General features: G+C 39.7%; 2 protein-coding genes across 2 annotated transcripts; one reads left to right on the top strand and one right to left on the bottom strand.

Annotated features, from left to right (window-relative positions):
• The first annotated feature begins 11,581 nt into the window (after window positions 1–11,581).
• LOC143534381 (RING-box protein 1a-like) lies at window positions 11,582–13,951 on the top strand. Its single transcript, XM_077028884.1, has 5 exons — window positions 11,582–11,742; window positions 11,829–11,879; window positions 11,972–12,031; window positions 13,540–13,611; window positions 13,686–13,951. The coding sequence occupies exons 1-5, from the start codon at window positions 11,622–11,624 to the stop codon at window positions 13,721–13,723; spliced, it is 342 nt and encodes a 113-aa protein (XP_076884999.1). The 5' UTR covers window positions 11,582–11,621; the 3' UTR covers window positions 13,724–13,951.
• A 77-nt stretch (window positions 13,952–14,028) lies between these two features.
• LOC143534382 (uncharacterized) lies at window positions 14,029–16,283 on the bottom strand. Its single transcript, XM_077028885.1, has 5 exons — window positions 16,125–16,283; window positions 14,685–14,737; window positions 14,534–14,578; window positions 14,408–14,452; window positions 14,029–14,324 (listed from the first exon to the last, which is right to left on the bottom strand). Exons 1-5 carry the CDS (start codon window positions 16,278–16,280, stop codon window positions 14,102–14,104), a joined length of 522 nt encoding a protein of 173 aa, XP_076885000.1. The 5' UTR covers window positions 16,281–16,283; the 3' UTR covers window positions 14,029–14,101.
• Window positions 16,284–22,766: the final 6,483 nt, after the last annotated feature.

Below are 22,766 nucleotides of genomic sequence, written 5' to 3'. Positions count from 1 at the left end.
TCCGGCTTCAATGACATCATTCAAAACCGAATAATAATAGTCTTTTAGCTTCTTTAAAGTGCAAGCCTTCTTCAAATTCATCCACTTGATTCGAATTCGTCTCAATATCTTCACTAGTAACTGCCGCTTTCCCCCGAGCCTCACCGTTGGAGCTTCTTCTTCTTCCGCCTTAACGGCCAGGTTCTTCGGTGGACCATGCTTCGGTATATAGCCGTTTGGTTGGAATTCATGGTCGGAGTTGACAATTTGACTAATTCTTACATATAACAATATGAAGTTTGTTAGTTGGATTTATAACAGAATTCTACGGGGACCACTTTATGGTCTTGTAGTACCGCCACGTCATCTGTTATATTTTTAATTTGAACATATATTTTCAAAATTATCATCCACTCAAGTTTACATCAATGATCAATAATATCAAATATGTATATTAACTATTAAGCATCTATGATGTGTTATGAGAATATTAATAATGCCTTACGTGTTTTGAATTGATGCCACTAGTTTATTTCTTTGACATTTTGTTAATTAGTCACACAACAATTCAACATTCATATGGGATCGAGATGAAGAAGGTTGGGTAGGTTCAGGCTCTCCTTCCAGATGGGGAAGAATGTGTGTGAGGACGGAAAGCTGGGGTTCGGGCCCTATCACACGGGAGTTGCAACTCTTTTTCCTTCAAACGGATTCCCCATGTTTACTCTGAATACCCTAACGAGTTTTGACTTGATTTATATGTTACACAACAAATAGAATGACCGATATTTTTTCATTCATGATAGATGTAACATGATAGCAAGATTGTGTGGTCAACCATATTAGAAGATTGATCCTTTGATATGAATTGACATACTTGATTTCAGAAATAAATCTATATGTATAATTTATTGAAACTTGAAAAGACAAAAGTGTTACTAAAATATATGAAGATAGGACGAAGATATATATTATTGGTTGAAAAGGTTCAGAATTTGGCTGGTTTTATATATCCAAATACTTTGGACAAAAAAGTGAGATTATTTTAATGTTTAAATCTCAATACAAACACACATTTAGTAATCGTTAGTTGATAATACTGTACTTGTTATTCTATAATTGCATTAATAACTTTTATTTTGAATTATTCAAGTGTGTATTAATTTATAAGTTTGTTAAGAAAAAAATATATTGTTAAGTGCGTTTAGTTGCTTATTTAGTATGTTGTGTCTCTTATTATGGCGTCATATTAGGTTGAATACAGTTTAGTCATTATAAAGAAATTGAGATGCTTAATTAACAGCAAAGATATAATTTTAGTATACTAAATCAATCTAGGTGCTATTAAGCTTGCGTGTTACGGTAGAGACGCAGGGGGAATTCAATTAGTTTTAGTTCGATTCATTATGATAATTTTTGTTGAATTTAATTGTTATTAATTTATTTAAGAATCTGAAGAGGTAGGTCCCAGCAGAGCCCAGTTGGACCCGCAAGACTCACCTTGAAGAGGGACGTCTGCGCAGAAACCAACTGGATCCGCAGGACCCACCATGCTCAGAGACGTGACGTCCTTACGCGCAGTACGCAAGCTGTTCCCGCAAGAAATGCCTCCCAATGGTGAAGTACTCCGCCTGTTCCCGCAGCTGCGGATACAAGCCATCAGGGAAGGCCACCCGCGCAGCAATGCTACACGCACAAGGCACTTAGCTCTCACTCAGTGTCACCTGAAGGAATGAGCAAAGCCGGGAACAATCCCGCACAAAGGCGGGAGGGGGAATACTCCCGCCCAAAAGCCAGTCCGTACGATACGGAAAGATCTTCTGTACTGTACCTGACGAGGTATGGGCAAAAGATCTGACTAAAGATATGACAGCTTATTGACAACAGTATGGCGAGCAGCATGCTCCTGTACTGTATGTCACTATTAGCCGCTGCCTACTCACCAACTCCTGTCATACCACGTGCATAGCCGGCAGTTGGTGGAAAAGGAATAGTACACAACAGGCCTGGTCACTGTCAGCCGCTGCCTACCCACCAACTAACAGCAGGGCACGTGCGTAGGCCACTGTTGGTGGAACAGGAATACTATTGCAGCCGTCCACACCTCCTTGGAAACCTACCTTCGGCTATAAATACCCCAAATGGTATGATCATCTCATCTTATCATATCTTATCATATCTTATCATATTATCATCATATTATACCTGATATCTGCTCTAGCAATCTCTTAATATGCATTTATATTTAAAGAGCAATCTAGTCTGATTCTCACGCCGGAGGGTGGTCACAAGGAGGAACCCCCCCCTTCTCAGTGACAAGCTCACGGTGTCTGTTTTGCAGGTTATCAGAAGAACCATCTTTACCGGGTCTAACCCCTCGTGGGAAACATCTATCTAACCCCCAGTTTACCCGTAATCTGCCCGGGGTCCGGTTAGTGTTTCTTCATTGGCGCCATCCGTGCATAAAAGCTAGAACTTCATTTCTTTTCAGTTTTTTCAAACTTCTGGAAAGATGGTTAAAGAAACTCCGGTAACCACAACCCCAGCTACTGGGGGGAATACCGGCTACATAGTTTTTACAAACACTACCCCGTTTACCCAAGCCGGGGCAAGTGAAGTAAATCTTACGAACACTACCCCAGTTACCCAAGCTGGGGCAAGTGCAGTAAATAATCGCTCACTGGGATTCACCGATACCCAGTTAGAGAAACGAACAAGACTCCCCCGCCAAACACTCGATGAAGTAAAGGCATGGGCGGAGGCACGTCAGAAGGAATTCCAAGCTGAGTTGGACGAACGCTTGCGTTCCGTCCAACAGGCTGACGAATTCGAAGAATACTTGAACGATGACTCGGAGGAATCCGACTCCGACGCGAACCCTCGCCATAGGGCAAAAGGGAAGCGTAAGGAAACGGACTCCCAACCGAGAAGGCGTTTTGGAGAAGCCTTCAAACCAAAAAACACAGGTGAAAGTCCACGTGACTTCTCCAAAACATTCAGACCAACTGTGGCAAACGCAAAAACGTCCAAATTTGCAAGGGACATTGCAGAAGCAATCGCCCCAAAAAGTGCCAAACAGAAGTCCAACATCGGCACTTATGATGGTATATCTGATCCAGACGATCATTTGAACAGATTCATAGCGGGGGCAACCGTCAGCAATTGGACGGAACCTACGTGGTGTTACATGTTCCAAATGACGCTTGTTAGGCCAGCTAGAGCGTGGTTCGATCGTCTACCGGTCAACCACATCTACGACTGGGCAGACTTCCAACAGAAGTTTAGCCAACAACGAAAGTATACCGAGGAGCAATGGACAATCCTCAAATGCATTCGAGAGGAAGATGAATCTTTGCCAGACTTCATCACTCGCTTCAACTCAAAGAAGCTAAGTCTGGGTAACATTAGCGAAGATCTTGTTCGCGCTGCTTTTATTCAGGGCGCGAACGACCCAGAGCTCATCCGCACCTTAACGGGTAAAGATGGCATGCCATCCACATGGGATGCCATCATGACAGCAGCAAAACGCTTTGCGGAAACGGAGAAGCAACTGGGTAGAGATCTCCCACAGAGCACAAACCTCTACACCCAGAAAACAAGAGAAGACAACGTCCTTACCGCCCGATTAAACAAAAAGCGGAAGCTAGGCATTTGGCAGTTAAGGGTAAACTTTGACACCTCATCCGGCTTGCAACATCGGTTAGGCGGAAGGGGTAACGTACAGTCGAACCAGAACTCCAGATGGACGCCGCTCACCAAAAGCGTCACCGAGATATTCGCCACTGAGGAGCTCCCATGGCCAAAGCCTCCAATAATCCGACATCGTCCCAATGCTGATCGGAGCAAATACTGTGACTTTCACAGGACAAAAGGCCACAACACTGAAGAATGCACAGACGTAAAGGACATGGTCGAAGCATTTGTCAGAGATGGGACGCTCGCGCACCTCGTGGCGCAATGAACGCTGAGCAGGCTGATGCGTGTAGAACCCCAGCTGGGGAAAACACGAATAAAAATTCCAGCTTCAATGTGGAGACTACATGCTGCGTAAAGAACGAGATCCCGAACCAGGTGCGTATCGGCTCGATGGCACTCCCATCCCAACAACATGGAAGGGAGCTCAATTACACAGTTTGCATGTAGATCAATTCCAAATTTGTAAAGAAAAGGCCAAGAGCCACTTCTAATGGAAATGATTCTCCTTAGAACATCGACGCTGATGATTTTACATTTATACTTTATGAACTATCAACACTGATGCCGGTTTTCACCGCATACATAAGTGTGAAAGTCGTTGCATGGGGAAGGCGGCAAAACCCGCATAAACCCAAAAAACGGCAAACCTTCACGCAGGTCAGTTGAAAGGGAAAAGTTCAGTCATCCTACTAAATGAAAGTGCCGGTTTATCCGCATGAATCATGAAAGGAAACTGAACACTAACCTATTAACAACCGCGCGTCGAACGGTTAATTTATTCAACACGGATATGCCGGTTTTCACCGCATAATTACATGGAAAGTCGTTGCGTGGGGAAGGCGGCAAAACCCGCATAAACCCAAAAAACGGCAAACCTTCACGCAGGTCAGTTGAATGGGAAAAGTTCAGTCATCCTACTAAATGAAAGTGCCGGTCTATCCGTATGAATCATGAGAGGAAACTGAACACTAACCTATTGACAACCGCGCGTCGAACGGTTAACTTATTCAAAACAGAATTTCTAACAAAAGGATGAGGAAAACCTACACGCGGGTCAGATATAGGTAAAGTTTAGCCATCCTACTAAGTGCAAGTGACGGTCCTACCCGCACAATCACGAAAGAGGAAGCAAAACTTCAACCTATTATCTACCACGTTCAAAGGTTAACTTATCCTAAACACTTAGAAATTTCAAAAAAGATGAGGAAAACCTCAACGCAGGTCAGATGTAGGTAAAGTTTAGCCATCCTACTAAGCGCAAGTGACGGTCCTACCCGCACAATCACGAAAGAGGAAGCAAAACTTCAACCTATTATCTACCACGTTCAAAGGTTAACTTATTCTAAACACTTGGAAAATTGCTAATTTAAACTAAAGTATGCAAGTCATAACGTTTACAAAGCAAGGAATCCAATGAAAGTAGCGGTCTTACCCGCACAAAGATTTATATTTCATAATATTCATTACAAGAATGGCCGGGTAACTACCCGCCTACAAGAAAATAAATCTATACAAGCTAAATCTATCCTAGCAGTGGGAAGGGATCTTCAGGATCAAGCTTCAGGGCCACTTCCACTTGGACCAGCACCATCAGTAGATCGTGGCAGTTCAAGGAAAGCTTTAAGGATAGCTAGCCCATCATCAGCAGCAGCAACTTGGTTCACCTTCTCCACCACCGGATGCGGGAAGGCGGCATACTGATTCACTGCTTGGTCGTAAACAGCTTCAGTATCAACATTATACAAAGGGAAGTTGGAAGGCGGGATGCCTTTCTCAACGAACCCTAGACCAAGCAGGAAGCGGGCCTTTTCCCCATCCTCGTGAGAAGCGTTGAGGGCTGCGCTCATGGCATCGTCATAAGACGTATCAGCAAAGACCCGATGCACAACCTACAAGAAAATATACAAGTATCAGAACCTTTTCTATCTACAAAGAAAAGCGTAAAGAAATGAAAAGCATACCTGAGACAACGCTTCTCGAAGAAGCCATTCCTTGGCAACCAGAGCTTCTTGGAGGGCAGCTTGAGCTTCATTACGGGCGCGTTCGGCTTCACTCTTGTTAAGGTTGGCAAGCAACACTTCTTTAGCCGCAGCCTCTTCGACGCCCTTTAGCTTCCGCTCAGTGTGGTCAAGCACCCCCCTCTGGTCCAAGATCTCTTGGAGCTTTTTGGCGTCTTCCATCGCCAAGGCATCATGAGCCTGCTGGAGAGCCTCTAATTTGGCTTTAAGCTCTTCATTCTCCACGCGTAGAGGCTCAGCAACAGCTTCAGCCTTGGTGGCCCTCTCGGTTGCGTTCCTTGCAGTTTCCTTAGCCAGCCGAAGCTGTTCATTAACAGCTTGGGCAGCCTTGGAACGGGCCTCGAGCCGGGCCTGAACTTCAACCTCGAGGGCCTTGAAGGCCTTCTCCTTTTCCGCAGCAGCTGCGGTAAGCTTTACGTTCTCCTCCCGGACAGCCCGCGCCCGAGCTACTTCTTGAAGACGAGCTGCTTTTAACTTGTCGTTTTCACGACAAAGCAGCTCGACGCGCGGCTGCATCCGGGCCAGGAGAACTCGAAGCTCATTGGTTAGCCTACCCTCCTGGTAGCTAGCCATGGCTTCCCCCAACGCACCACTGGGAGCAGCGTGACGAGCCCACTCCACGCACTCCACAGGGGTGCGAAGGGTTGTTCCTCGGCGGATGTTCCATCGTGGAACATACACTTCATTGGAATCCGACACTGCAAAAAACATAAAGCAGTTAGGAAAAGATGATAAAAATATATAAAATGGGCCAAAAGAACCCTACGCACCTGTAGGGTCAATAACAGGCCGATAGCCGCCAAACCCATCACCTGAACCCAAGGGAAATCCATCTAAAAGGTCAGGCAGATGGGAAGGAGGCAGAGGTTGGCGATAAGCCCCATGCATACCTGAAGGTTCGGCCGTCGTTGCCGATGACGGAGGCATGGTAACAGCCGCCGCGGTCGCCGCCGCGGAATCCGCAGCAAAAGTAACCGCCGGCTCGGTGAAAGATGCGGTAAAAATAGCACTCACAGCCGGCGGTGACGTCATCACAGCTGGAACAGTCGGCTCAAAGGAGTGAGCAACTGAACCAGCGGAAGCAGGCGCAGGCGCCTGGGTCGTCGCCTCAGGTAGGCTGACCAAGCCTACCGTCATGGGCGGAGGGATACTCTGCGCTCCACCCTGGAATGCGTCAACATCCACGCCTGCACAAAGAAGATAAGCATTAATGATGGAAAACTATGAAGTTAAAGATAAAGGAAGTTTGTACTTACGGGTTTTCTTGAGCCTGAAAGTGCGGACGGGCGGGGATGAACCCGATGGAGCCGGCCTCTTCACGCCGGTCACCGTTGTCATCCTTGGCTCTCCGGAGGTGACAATCGTCGCAGCCTCCGGAGCGGCGGTCTTATCACCACCGGGATTCCCCGCCACCTCTTCGCTCTCGGTCTCCGAATCAGACCGAGGCGCCGGATCGGCAATGGAGGCCACCTTCTCCTTCCCCTTCCCGCCGGCAGCCTTCTTCTTCCGCACCAACGGAGGACCATCTGCGGATTCCTCATCAGAACATACGATTAGAGGAATTCCAGCAGAGGTTTCAACATTGAGGGGTCGAGTGTCGAATAGCGCCTTACCTGGCCGCCTGGCGCTAAGGATCTCGTGGCCTAGCGGATAGACCTCCACGAACCGATCCGCCGTTTGTTCTAGGATGGGCAACTCGTTCTCGTCTAGAGCGCGAGTACCCATCCGAGCGGGACCGTCAGCCTCCCGCGGGTACATGAGCGACTGCAAGTCGTTCCCCTCTGAAATAAACAGGAAAGTTAGAAGAAATTCTAAATCAACAAAAAGAAACAAAGCATACCGTAAGGAACAGAGTTCGAACCGTATTCGAAGACGATTGGGATCTTTCGCGCATCCGCATCCTTCCACACCCGGCTCATCCCCAACATCACCATCCCGGACTCCGCAAACCGGTAAACCGGAGATTGGACTCGGGATATCTTCGAAAACCATTCCGCCTCCTGGTAGTTGGAGGCGTGAAGGCTGGGAAGTGCTTGCCCATTCTTGAATTTCATGGCAAGGGGGATGGCGCGAGCCGAAATGTAGAAGAACTCCCGCTTCCACGAGCGAAGACTGCGCTCGGTTGCGCAAATCTTCAAACCCTTAATCCGTGTTATCAACGTATACCACCCCTGGATGCACCTCCAAGAGTAGAAGGTCATCAGGCGGTCAACATAGGGCTCAATGCCCAGAATCCGGCACACCCACTCGAAGTGGCGAACCTTGGCAATCGCCATCGGATGCACCTCGGTCAGGTGCACACCGTGCCTCTCAAGGACACGGTAAACAAACTTTGTCAATGGGAACCTAAGATTCCCATAAACAAAGAATGCAGCATATACCCCGATCTTGCCTCTGGGGGCATAGTACACCGTCTGATGGGGTTCAGGAAACTCAGGCTCGAGAGACTCGAGCATGAACTTCCTGACGACGTACTGATACAGATCGACAGGCAGAGCACACTGGCACTCGCCAGCAGTACTCTTGTCATCGGCTGTAGATTCGAGATCACGTGAAGACATCTTGCAGAAAGAAGAAAACGATTTCAAGGGAATGCTCGACTGAAAAGATGAGTATTCGCCGGAAATCGTTTTGAAGATGAAGAGAAGAGTGAAAGTGTGGATTACAAAGAACCCTCTCCCCCTTTATATACTAATCGCAATTAATGCGATGAATTTAATGCGGAAGAGAGAGAAATCGAAGGTGCAATGAAACTATGACACGTGGCAAAAAGCAAGCTGGCAACAGCTGTTGAAAGGACGCGTACCACTAATTTCGCGGCCACGCGCCCGAAAAATCGCGCCCACGCGCCTGAAAAGGCGTCTGGAATGACCATGTACTGTCACGTCACCATAACTTCCTGCACGTCCTGACACAGTCAGAAGAAACCGTCGCACGACGTTTCAGAGGTTTGGACTGTTCTTATCCTTTCACCAACTCTTCGAATTTCAAAAAAAAAAAATTCAAAAAGATTCAAAAGTAAGCGGGAAAATACCCCTTACCTTGGCAACCAAGTAACCATAAGACGGGTGCGGGTACAGTGTAAAGGCAAAACCCTTCACATACCTAGCACCCGCAGGGAATTGAAGCCAAGAATACCTTGGCAACCAAGTAACCATAAGACGGGTGCGGGTACAGTGTAAAGGCAAAACCCTTCACATACCTAACACCCGCAGGGTATTGAAGCCAAGAATACCTCGGCAACCAAGTAACTATAAGACGGGTGCGGGTACAGTGTTAAGGCAAAACCCTTCACATACCTAGCACCCGCAGGGAATTGACGCCAGGAATACCTTGGAAGTAAAGTAACCGTAAGACGAGCGCGGGTACAGTGTTAAAAACCCTTCACATACCTAGCGCTCCGCAGGGAATTGAAACCAAGAAGGATCTTCTGGGCAATGCTTGCGGAAACGGAAATAACATCCCCGCATAGCGGGAACGTCGAGAACTACATTGTTTGAAGCTCCAGGATGGAATTGGTGGTTTTAACATAATTGATCACTATGTTCAAAACTACCAAAACCTCATGGAGAATCCACACAAGTGGGACTCAACGCTCCTGACCTGCGAGGAGGTTACAGACCTACCCGCATCATACCCAAAGATCAAGCAGGAAAGTCGGGAATTTCTGCAAGTGACAAGGACTTTCGCGGGAAGAATCCCCATGGAAAACCTTAAAACTAAACCCTTTTCAAAACCCTTTGCTTAAGTCCAAAAGTTCACCTCACTTTATTAAACATTCATGAGAAGAACATTGGACTGGGGGGACTTGAAGAGGTAGGTCCCAGCAGAGCCCAGTTGGACCCGCAAGACTCACCTTGAAGAGGGACGTCTGCGCAGAAACCAACTGGATCCGCAGGACCCACCATGCTCAGAGACGTGACGTCCTTACGCGCAGTACGCAAGCTGTTCCCGCAGGAAATGCCTCCCAATGGTGAAGTACTCCGCCTGTTCCCGCAGCTGCGGATACAAGCCATCAGGGAAGGCCACCCGCGCAGCAAGGCTACACGCACAAGGCACTTAGCTCTCACTCAGTGTCACCTGAAGGAATGAGCAAAGCCGGGAACAATCCCGCACAAAGGCGGGAGGGGGAATACTCCCGCCCAAAAGCCAGTCCGTACGATACGGAAAGATCTTCTGTACTGTACCTGACGAGGTATGGGCAAAAGATCTGACTAAAGATACGACAGCTTATTGACAACAGTATGGCGAGCAGCATGCTCCTATACTGTATGTCACTATTAGCCGCTGCCTACTCACCAACTCCTGTCATACCACGTGCATAGCCGGCAGTTGGTGGAAAAGGAATAGTACACAGCAGGCCTGGTCACTGTCAGCCGCTGCCTACCCACCAACTACCAGCAGGGCACGTGCGTAGGCCACTGTTGGTGGAACATGAATACTATTGCAGCCGGCCACACCTCCTTGGAAACCTACCTTCGGCTATAAATACCCCAAATGGTATGATCATCTCATCTTATCATATCTTATCATATTATCATCATATTATACCTGATATCTGCTCTAGCAATCTCTTAATATACATTTATATTTAAAGAGCAATCTAGTCTGATTCTCACGCCGGAGGGTGGTCACAAGGAGGAACCCCCCCTTCTCAGTGACAAGCTCACGGTGTCTGTTTTGCAGGTTATCAGAAGAACCATCTTTACCGGGTCTAACCCCTCGTGGGAAACATCTATCTAACCCCCAGTTTACCCGTAATCTGCCCGGGGTCCGGTTAGTGTTTCTTCAGAATCGAAGTTATATATTATTCTTATTAGATACATAATTATCATATCGACAGGATTTAACCAAATTGTTACCTATGAGACAAAAGAGGGATTCAGTCGACTCAAGGGACTCAAACCCGTGTCTCACCTTTGCTAAGCCTAACGACATCACCCCTAACTACTCCATCAACTTATATTTCTTGCTATTTATTAGTTTTGATCTTCATATATGTAAAAACGGGTGACAACAATAACATAAACTCTCAATTTACAACATTATAATACATCTCTATGGACAAATTTACAACATTATAATACATAACATTATGGACAAAAGGGACCAAAACATAAACTGAACAGGTTCAAAGCAGGAGGGCTAAAACGACTAAGTATAGTTTGTGACAAGACACATTTTGTGAACTAAAAAACTAGTCAAGGGACATTCTTATAAAAACCCCAAAGATTATTAAAAGATATATTTAATTTTAATAATCTCAACTAAATAACTAAATGCTACTGATCAACAATATCCCAACTAAGTTTATCGTCATTGATAGTCCAAATTTAAAAACAGTTTGTCATCAATAGTCCTCTTTTAAAAAGAACTTAATGATGTTACATATACTCTTTTTGAATTTCAAACTAAAGTTTTATAGTTTTTAATCGGAAAAATGATACGAATCGATTGATGTAAACATAGGTCGAAACGGTGCTCAAAAACGACTAAACAATGCTTCAATTCGGGTGTTTAAACATCCAATTAACAAAAATCAAACCGTTTGGAGCACCGCTTCGAACTAAGTTTTACATCAATCGTCTCGTATCTTTTTTCCAATCAAAAGTCCTAAAACATTAGTTTCAAATTCAGAAAAAAAAAATATAACGTCGTGATGTCCTTTTTAACGAAGAATCGCAGACAGCAAACTTTTTTAAATTTAAGACCATGGGTGAGCACCGTAAACCAAAACCAAGCTATTTGTATATTAAAAAAATCGATGACTTCAGTTTCGTTTTCGTCTAATAACGAACCATGGCACGCTATTTGAGACCGTCATAGTTAAAAAATCCAATATATCTATATTAAAATAAATATTCAAATTACTATTCCACTTTCTATCTAACCCTAGACACCTTCACCGGCGAATTTGTTCTAACTTCCATGGATTCCGACGTAACGATGGTTCAGGCCGGTGACTCATCGAGCCTTCCCGGTCCGTCTACGAAGAAACCGAAGCGTTTCGAAATCAAAAAGTGGAACGCCGTTGCTCTGTGGGCCTGGGGTCAGTATTTGCAAATTTGTTAAACCTAATATTGATTTTATGTGTTTTAGGTTTAAATATTTAATATACGTTTGATGTTGATGCAGATATTGTGGTTGATAACTGTGCGATCTGTAGGAATCATATTATGGATCTGTGTAAGTGTTTTGGTTTTGAATTGTTGGTTTAATTATTATTAATTTCAATTGGTGGATGTGATTGAGGTTTTATGTGTTTTTGGTTTAATTAGGTATTGAGTGTCAAGCTAATCAGGCTAGTGCTACTAGTGAGGAGTGTACTGTTGCTTGGGGTAAGCTTTCGGTTCTAAACCCTATCTTTTTGTACATTGTTGGTAGTTTTGAATTGTATTCATCTTTGTAGTTTGTTAGTTTGAATATGTGCTGTGAATTTAGTGGTGTAAACGAGACGAGCTTGAGCTCGATTAGGTTCGACCTCATGCTTGTTTTGAGCTTTTTGTTTAAAGCTCGAGTTCAGCTTGCGTGTCATTTTTTGAAGCTGCACGATTACTATTTATTGATTAATATATATACGTTTTTAATTATCGTTACATATTTTGAGAAAAACTTTAAAATAGTCTAGGCTTGGCTCGAGCTCGTGTGATACCTTAAACGAGCTAAAGCTTGGCTCGAGCTCGACTTTGCAGTACTGCAGTGTAAAATTAATGCATAGAAGTTTAAAAGAGGCAAAATTTAGAAATTCACAAGGCTTGTTAAGGATCAAAGAGCATAAACGAGCTTCCCATACAAGGATTGAGCGCGAAAAGTTTGGTTCATTTTGAGCTTTTTATTCCGATCTTGAGTAGCTCGCGAGTGGCTTGGCTTGTTTGCACTTGCACCCCTAGCTGTGATTGTAAAATGTTGTTGTCCTATCGATTCATATTTTGCTGTAAGGGAAGGGTAGGATTATAGTGGACACTTGACAATATCTGTTTACAATTTGAGCAATGGTTCTTGCATGTAGTGGATTAGTTTTTTTTTTCTAACACCAATTTTTATGACTGATCACTTGTTCACTCAGATTTTTAATGGTAATTAGTTGTAGTAAGAATTTGTGACCCAAGGACAAAAAATATGTTCTCTGATTTCGTTATTTGATGTGTTAGTACATTGGATCTCATAATAGAGTTCAGATATCCTATCTGGTTACACTTGATGGCGAACACAACCATATACTTGACAGATCTTTGGTACAGTTCGGGTGTATATGATTTTGAAGTTCTTTAGGCTAATCTGGTGTGGTTACATCTTAGCTTTGGGAAGGATTGTTGGATAGGTGGATTCATATTTTAGGAAATTTTGTGGACAAAGTTGTTTTGCTTCATGATATCTGCAATTTTTACAGTCGCTTGGATGAAGTACCTGTTCTTATAATATCTACTAAGCGGGATTCAATAAGTGAACATTGGTTTCGTAAGTATGATGTGGTATAATGGTATATGTTATAGGCGTTATTCTTGAATGGTTTATTTGGGAAAGGTTTGCTGTGTGTGATATCAATAACTTATTGCAACTTTTTTGTCAGTGCGATAGAATTTTATATTTTTAACTAAACCTGTACTCTTAGATTAGTTTGTATCCTTTGTCGAGAGATCACATATACATATTTAAAATTCACATGCCTGCTTAAATAATTAAATGCTTAATCTGCCTAAAAATGGCTCATACTCAGGCTCGAGCTTGTTTAAACTCTGTTCATTTTAAGCTTATATCAGTCCGATTCCAAGGGGCTCGGCTTGTTTACGCCCCTAGTATATTTTATCTTACTGTATGAGTAAAAACTAATTATACCATTTGACAGGTGTCTGCAACCATGCGTTTCATTTCCACTGCATTAGTCGTTGGCTCAAAACACGTCAAGTTTGCCCTCTACGTACACTTAACTGTTATATAACCTTCATGTTGCGTTTTGAATAATCTTTGTAACATGGTGTTTAATGGCTGCAGACAACAGTGAATGGGAGTTTCAGAAATACGGTCACTAGAGAACGCATGCTACTGGGCAGGCAGGAAAGAAGTTGCTTTGAGAAGGACGGGAAACATGAAATTAGAGTGACGTTTGTACTGTCGTTTTGTGGTTGAAACTTTTATTGAAATATTGCAGGGTTTTTTTTTTCTGAATATTTATTATGTTTCTATCAAAAATATTGCTTGTTAAAAGATTTAGTTTTGTTTATGTTTGATATTCACTAATGGTAAAAATCCGAAAATTACCGGTTTATGTTTGATGTTTACTAATAGAAAAAATAAATGTGAATTGACTTTTGAGCTTTAAGTCAAAGTAACTATGTAGAGAAATACAGTTTACCAGAAATCAACAAATATAGCAATCTACTATAATTTCATAGTTGATATCATACAATTTAAAAACATAAACATGAATTACAACAACAAACTGAACATTTAGGACAAGTAGGATTGCAGCTGCAGCCGCATGTAATCTCGGGACACTTGCAACATCCCGAGCCACATGTTTTCTTTCGACCACTCCGACAGCAGTCTTTTGCACACGGAAAGCATGTGCAAGAGCCTTTAGTGTTGCAACAGGCACAACAGCAACAGCATATCACCGAGCCAATTTTTCTCCTGAACAAACCAAAGATTTAGAATAAACAGCGGATTTATGAGTGAAATCATCAACTCATGAACATATTATAACAGAATTCTACCAGAAATTGTTCCAGCAGCTTCTGGATCTACCACGACTCTGATTTCTGTTACACGACATCAACAAAACGTTAAAATTGTGTTAACTTGCATTTCTATGGTGAAATGAAGCGAAGGAGGATTCATACATTGCTACGAGCGGATCCGGTGTAGCCTCTACAAAATCTTCAAGTCTGTATGCAGCATTATTTGGTCAACAGCAGCAAAAATATACCCTAAATATATATATAGTGAAGGAGCATATATAATTAGTTAATGAAAGAATGAAGATTGGCATACTCTTCGCAGCATCTTGATGCAAGTTCAAGCTCTGCAAGTGATTTAATCTCATCCTGTGTACAAACGACAACAAGGAAAGAGTTTTACAAACGTATAAAAGTCATTCAACATTTTGAAAGGCATCGTCGAGTTTGAACCATTGATCATGTTTTTGGTTTTCTGGTTGAATTCATCAAAATTAATCAACTTTGAAGTGTGTTATGTTTTTGCAACTCCAGTGATACGACTAGAAATCAAAGTTGTTAAACATAAACTTGCGGTTTTCATGAAACTATAAACCAACTTGCCACCAAGCCATTCAAATTTCAACCATATACAAACTACTAAGGGGCAAATGTAACTTAGAATCCATTTGTACATTTGCGTTGACAACAATTAACAATCCGTTCCCGAAAAAATCACACACCACCAATACCCTTCTAACCAATGAGATCAAGTAAATCGCAACTTTTTCTATGCAGGTGGCATTCAAGAGGTTATGGTAGGAAACGGTGTAAGCACAATTTGGACCAGAGACCATTGCTAAAGAGGAATGACTCAATGACGGACCAAAGATTTTTTTATTAGGGTTAACCGGAGGCTTAACCAAAATTTTATAGGGATAGGCCCGCCCCTAAATCAAGTGCTTACCACCGCACCAGTCATAGACTCTAGTTTCCAATCCAAAATGTTTTGGCAACAAGACAAAAGTTATTTGATGAATCTCACCAACATTTTCAACAAGTTAGACAAAAATTGGTGACCGATTTAAACCTCATATCCGAATCGGTAATATCAATGTCAACATTTTTATTTTAGGTTAAGCAAGTTGTTACATAAATAAGGGGTGTTTGGGATTCCTTATTTTACCTTCTTATACCTTATTTAAGGCGTAAGGTATAAGTTACAATGTTGTAACTTATACCTTATACACTCATAAAACCCAACTTTTTCAAACACTTTATAACTTAGAGCATTCCCATCCCATCCCATCCCCCATAATTATGTGAGGGGATTGGTAAATTATAGGGATGAGTTTTGAATGATTGTGAGTGTAAATTATAGGGTGGAGAGAGAAATGTGGTGATTTTTTGTAAATTTGGGGAAACATTTAGGGAACATTGTTTGCCCCTATTTATTTTTTAATATTTGTTGGATTGGTTGTGAGTAGGGGAGAGAGAAAACTGTAATGATAAAAGTATTATTTAATTAAACAGGAAAGAGAAATGTAGTGTTTTGTAGTGTAATTATAGAGATGGGGATGGAGAACGGAATGTGAATGCTCTTATAACACATAAGTTATAAGCTATAAGGAGCAAAAATAAGGAATCCCAAACAGCCCCATAATATCAGTTTCAAACGATTACAATAAACTGACAGATAAACCACCAACATAACATTTGCTTAGTCCAATTAATTGATATCATCTCATAAAAATAAAAAGAGTAACTAATTAATTACCTGAAGCACACCAATCTCTCGTTCAAGCACTTGAACCTTAGCAAGCTGACGTCTTTTACCGTACAAATCAACATAAACTATAGAAGAAGGAGACGAAACTGAAACCGAAACCGGAGACATAGAGGATGAAGATGAACCATTTGAAGTCTCACCCATGAGTATTAGTATATACACCAATGTTAATGTTAATGTTAATGTTGAAATGAGTGTTATAATAAAATGGTCGTGTGGTTGAAGAGTGAGTGAATCTGTGTCAGTGAGAGAGTGATGAGACGTAAGAGTCAGTGTTGTGTTTTTTACTTTTTTTTTATTATTATTATTAACTTTTGTTTTGTTTTGTTTTTTCTCGAGAGGCGGCATGTGCTTCATGCTCTGTGGTCACGTGCGTACTTATTGTCTTGCTTGACTCCAATTTGTACTTGATGCTTGCTATTATTATTATTATTATTATTATTATTATTATTATTATTATTATTGTGGTGTGTACTTTAAAGGTGGGACGAGTTAATCATCGAAGGGTAGACCCTATACACACCCCCACTACACGACTACCCCCCCCCCCCCCCGGGTTCTATCCGTGACATATATGAGCGTTTTCTAAAAGAAAAATTGTTCCTTTTATGTTTAATTTAATTTTAATTATTATTTTTATCTTGTTGTTTTATTAAAAAAGTTTTTTTTATGTTCTTTACCAATAATTATAAAAATTATAACGAAACATGTAAAAAAATGAGATATACACACCCAGACACAACCATTACAACGAGTTTGTACAAGTAATAACAAAAATCTATCTAAATGGCAATGTCATCGTCGCTATCAAGCCTGCGTCTGAATCCCGGTCTATCATCGTCCTCGTGGTTGCGTCTGGCGCCCGATGTACTCGCTTCATGGTCAGAACATGACGGTTGGGGGGAGGGAGGTGTTGTGTTTTTTATGGTCACGTAAATCTTAAGATTTAATCATCGTTTGTTAACCAGTTGATGACGTCATTTAGATAGATTTCTACATTTTGTTGTTAGTTCTACAAACTTATTGTTGTGTGTATATACATATTGTTTATTTACATTGTTTCTTTATAATTTTAAATCGGATCGATTGTTGATAACGAAAATCAATACAAACAACAAAATAAATAATAATAATAATCCAAATAAAAAATTAAATTAAAAGTAAAATAAACAATAAACATAAAAAAACAAAAAAAACATATTTTTAAAAATCACCCCTATATGCCGGATATAGCTATATGCTACGGTTAGGCCACGGTTAGGCCGGTGTTCTAACCACACCGCCGGTTGTTGAACCAAGCTTGATGGCTCGTTGGCTAGATCTTTTGCTTGTTTAACTTCAAGATCCAACTCAAGCCTAGCCGAGCTACCTCATAATAATAATAATAATAATAATAATAATAATAATAATAATAATAATAATAATAATAATAATAATAATAATAATAAGATATAAACCCAACTATAACATAACATACTAAAGAATATTATTTACTTTAGGCCCATAAGAAACTAGAAAAGCCCATAATGAATAATCAGATTTAAACCCAACTAATAACACAATTAAGTATATGTTTGGGGGTTTAATAACATCTTTATAAGCATGAAAACGTCTTAATGTCTATAGAAATGCTCATTGGTTTAGTTTATGTTTGTTTGGACTTTTGATTGACATAGAATCAAATCTAAAGCCACTTTGGCTCTGAAGAAGCGTGGATCGACTTACTTGTATTCGATCTACGTTCCTCGGGTATGAGTGTGCTATATCACCGATGGTTTTCCGAGATACGAGTTCTTCCACCTACAAAACGAACAGCACCTTAAACTTACCCCTCAGAAAGGGACAGAGGGGTCCTCTTTGGGGTAACCCTCCGGTGTGAGAATAAGATATTGCAGGAGAAGATAAGAATGTGAAAATGAGTAAAGGATTCAGAATATATTTCTTGCCTGACCTCAACTGTGGAGGTGGTGTGGTATTTATAGTGTTAGGGTTTCCAATGATTTGGCTCAGACCCAATTAGGGCCTTTTTGGCCTCCTCCTATTGCTTCGCGCCACGTGTACTTAGGACACCTGGTGCTTTTTCATTGATTATTCCCTGACCAAGGTATTTTACCTGACCCATGTGCCATCACGTGGTGGCACATGGGTTTTGCTGAGTTGTCCACTCTTCATTGGCAGCTGTCAACATCAGCACATTCTTTATTCCTTAAAAGATACCTTCTGGAAGGTTGTCTGATGAGTACAATCATGGTTGTCCTTATCCTGATTTGGATTAGACTATTGTCTCATTTGTTGTGTTGTCCTTTATGCGCCTATCCCGGGGATGCGCAAGATCTTCTCTTTATTCTCACGCGCAGATGTTTCATGCGCAGATGTGATATGCGTAAGCATATGTAATATGCGTGAGCATATGTGATATGCGCCACGCGCAGATGTGATATGCGTGAGCATATGTGATGCGTGAGCATATGTGATATGCGTGAACATATGTGATATGCGCCACGCGCATAGGTTTTGGCTTTGTGTCTTCATGACATCCTGATTTCAAGCCTCTTGTCTATATCTTGTGGGTTGACCCGCCCCGCTCGATGTTAAGGCGAATGCATACCCCTTCAGGCTCGAACTTAGAGTTTATACCGAAATTTCAAATTTAAGTCAAATATTTATTCTTTTAACTTAGAAAAATCATACAATGCAAAACATTAAAAATAATAAATGTGCAATTCACCACCATTTTTTTTACCTCAACTTCACATGACTACAATAGTAACATTCACCCCATCATTGGGCCTATGTAATAGCTATTGTTCACGATTCATCTACTTTTTAATTTTTTGATGCATATAAATAGTAAAAAAAAATTTATAAATTACGCCCAAAAGCTGTAAAACTGATTAAAAAATAATCATACGTAGAATTCATCACGATCGGGGACGCTTCATTGGTAGCGGGCATGGTGTCATGCTCGGCGTTGTAACCCCACACAGACTCCACAAAGTCGTTAGGGATGTATAACATGTGTCCTAAGATGTGGTACGCTCAAAGAAAACTAGATTTTATGCATTTTCTCTTAAAATTGCGTGTAAAACAAGAGCTAGCTAGTTTTAAACACAAGTACGTACAATACCAAATTTATTGCTAATTCAAAGTATTATGACTCAGTTATAAATAAAATAGACTACCTATTATTAGATAAAAGAAATTAAAACATAACATTAATTCGAAGTATTATGACTCAGTTATAAATAAAATAGACTACCTATTATTAGATAAAAGAAATTAAAACATAACATTTTTATTTTAGTTCCGTGTAATTTCTCTATTTTTTAAATGGTTGGTGTATTTAGTACTCATTCATAAGCGTTGTATTTTGTTTCTTTTATATTTTAAACAATATATTAATGACCTTGGAAAGTTATTATTATTATTTTATAAACATTTCTTCAGCTCATGCCAAACGTGATAAGTTATTATGTTGAGTGAATAGTGAACCGTAGATATAACTTATGAAAAAATAAGATTAAAACTATAATACAATCTTACAAAGGTGAATATCCATTAAGATTCGTGTAATTAGTTTATTTTATGTTTTACCAGATTCCTTTGCACGTTCTTTATAGATGTCATTACTTGTGAATAATATAAGTTTATCAGATTATTATTCTTACTTAAAACTATCTTCTAAAGCATAAGTTAAACAAATAAAACAAATGGTTGTAGAGAAACATTGTGAAATTTATATGGAGTAAAAAGTCATTTTACATTACAAATATTTGTCAAGTAAAACTTCCAAAATTGTGAATGTCGCAAAACTTGTTATATATTATTAGATTTAACAAGTAAAAAGGGTTCGAACCGTGACGTGTCCACACACGACCTTCTGCTTATGTGGCCACAGGCCCACAGGTGTGGAGTGCATGTTCATGTTATCACCAAAGGAAACCATACCTATAAATGGTTATGACCTCATGGGGGTCATCCATACCGCACAATAACATGTAACACCTAGTATATATATAGTTGTGATATCTTGAAAATCAAGGCATTCACTCACCCTCTCAATCTTCTCTTAGTTTTGAGTACGCACAAATCCGTATGAATATGAATATTTAGCCTCGTTGGTGATTTTAAAATCATCAATTTAGAACATTGTTATACATCTACAATAACACATTAAGTTTTTATCACACATTTAGCCCCAAGTGGTTAAAACTTCAAACTTGATACTATCATGCTAACCACTTGAACACATGACCAACCCAACATTATTTTCTTATACTGTTTTTTAGTTATACCATAATTCAACATACAGTTTGTTGATAGCAAAATGACAACAAATAATTATAAAAAGACACCGTGGTTACAATAAAATGGTTATTATTTTAATATAGCAATTATTGGACTGGTGACATATACGGTTCCAAATGAGAAAACTGAAGTCCTGGCAATAATTTGGTTGTTGACTTAAACTAAAGAAACAAAACAGCTCAGTTTTCCATAAACCTGGCAGCACTTAACTGATCATCACCTTGTGTTGTGTTGTGTCCAATATTTATGTGGTCTTATTTGGGTCGGACCTCCAATCAAGTCAAATAAATCACGAACTCCTACTTTTGAAAACAATTTATATTATTTTCTTATATATAAAGAAAACATAATACCCATAACATGAAAGGAAACAATACCACAAAACAAACAACAAATTAGAACGACTCGTTTGTGAGCTACTTGAATACGACTAGCTAAAAGACCTAGTCAAATTTAAATGAATTTGTGTTCGGATTTGAACCTACTTTAGAAGTCATTTATTAAGCAATATGATCTTTGTTTCAGTAACTAATTGAATATAATAAATATGTTAAAATCAATATTAACATATATTATATATTATTACGTTTTTTATATATATTTATATTACTATATATTATAAAAATAAAATTATTAACCAATTAATAAATAATAAACAGTTCTAACTCGAACTCGAGCTATATACATAGAATTCAAAATAAATTGATTTGTTCAATCTTTTATAATCAGAACTGATTTAATCAACGAGTATAATCTTTATTTCAATTTAAAAATTAATTTAATTAATAAACATACAATTACATAACCGATATTGTTATATATATGCATGAATAAAGTAAAAGTAACTAAAAAAACATTTTATGTCTTTGGACAAATACATTAAAAGACAAATGTAAAATTTTAAAATAATCCTTTGTGCCCAGAAACACATTCATTGGGCTTTCATGCATGCATCACTTCAAACTTTATATATATGACATTATGTATACCATTTCTTCTTGGATACTTGTTGAGAGAACCTAAAAGGACAATAAGGCAAATAAGTTACTTTCTTTCACTTTTTTATAACAATATATTTGTAAACTTTTTTAAGGCAATTAAGTAGTTTGAAATCTTTATTGTTTGAATATATAAGTAAAGAAGTTAAGGTAACTAATTAGCCTTGACTTGACTAATGCTTTAGAACAATAGTTATGAAGGTGGGATTATGTTGAGATTTCTAGGTTTTACTTGACTAATGCTTTAAAACAACTTTGATATTCAAACCGTTATTAGACAGTTTAATTACCGTTTTGTATATGGATTAAATGCAAATGATTTTTATCGTGGTAAATGTACAAATAACTATAGTAGTTATGTTAAAATTAGTGTAATTATTATTACTCTATCATTTTTGTACTAAAGTAATTATTATTACTCTATCTGATTTTTTATAACATACTCAAATTCAAAACTATAATTAAACTAATTATTTGTATGTTTAGTAAGCTAATTTTTTTTGTACCGAATTACAAAAAAACAAGTTTATTTACCGTTTCACTAAAGCTCTTAAATCACTCAATTTTTTCAACCGCACAAGTTTCAGTATTATTCAATTGTTGTGAACTTTTACGATAGCGATTTTCTTTAAAAAGTTTTTTTTTATTAAATTACCAAAATTAACCGGAAAATGTTATATAGTTCGAAAATGCATGTTAAAGCTTTGTATTTATATATTTTATAAGTTTTTAAAATCACATATTAAATTTATACACATACGTGTGTCACTTTGGGATATTGACAATAACTAATTTGAGCTATGTCTTGCGAGGTTGCCAGTTCAGATCCCAATCTCACCTGGGTTTTCGTCCCACTGTGTGTTATAACAGAGAGTTCTGCTCTTGTGACGGCACAATGATTGTCAAGTGGCAGCCGATAGTATGGTTTTCCGGGGGGAACGCCCAAGGCAAACTCTGAACTCAGCGTGAGCCCAGTTAAAACAACATGGTCTTACTAGAGTGGGACAACGGGACTCTCCAAGTTAGATAGTACAGTGACTTAAGCATACAAAAGAAAGTCATCATTATTAAAAATAAATAAATAATTTTAGTTCATAAATAAAAAGTCATCATTATAATCAAGTGCCTTCCAAATGAGCATCATTCGACACGTCATCTTTAGTTGAGTTTTGTCTATTTATTTATTTATTTATATTTTACATAAATATAGGATCCTAATTTATTCGTACTTTACCCGACCAACTCAATTTTAAGAATTTATGATCTTTAATACATATGGAATAGGTTCCGTTAAAGGTACTAGAAATGGGCATCTTCTAATGTC

The sequence above is a fragment of the Bidens hawaiensis genome, unplaced genomic scaffold (genome assembly GCF_021521415.1).
Source record: "Bidens hawaiensis isolate Kalapana, Puna unplaced genomic scaffold, B.hawaiensis_p1.1 tig00010132_1, whole genome shotgun sequence".
In the NCBI taxonomy this organism is placed as follows: Eukaryota; Viridiplantae; Streptophyta; class Magnoliopsida; order Asterales; family Asteraceae; genus Bidens; species Bidens hawaiensis.
Note: the sequence above shows the minus strand (reverse complement) of the source record. Positions and strands in the feature narration are given on the sequence as shown.

Coding starts and splice junctions, on each gene's coding strand:
- LOC143534381 (XM_077028884.1), top strand. CDS start 11,622: ATGGATTCCGACGTAACGATGGTTCAGGCCGGTGACTCATCGAGCCTT. Junction 11,880..11,971: donor GAATCATATTATGGATCTGT/GTAAGTGTTTTG, acceptor TGGTTTAATTAG/GTATTGAGTGTCAAGCTAAT. Junction 13,612..13,685: donor ACGTCAAGTTTGCCCTCTAC/GTACACTTAACT, acceptor TAATGGCTGCAG/ACAACAGTGAATGGGAGTTT.
- LOC143534382 (XM_077028885.1), bottom strand. CDS start 16,280: ATGGGTGAGACTTCAAATGGTTCATCTTCATCCTCTATGTCTCCGGTT. Junction 14,738..16,124: donor GAGAGATTGGTGTGCTTCAG/GTAATTAATTAG, acceptor GTTTGTACACAG/GATGAGATTAAATCACTTGC. Junction 14,579..14,684: donor GCATCAAGATGCTGCGAAGA/GTATGCCAATCT, acceptor TGCTGCATACAG/ACTTGAAGATTTTGTAGAGG.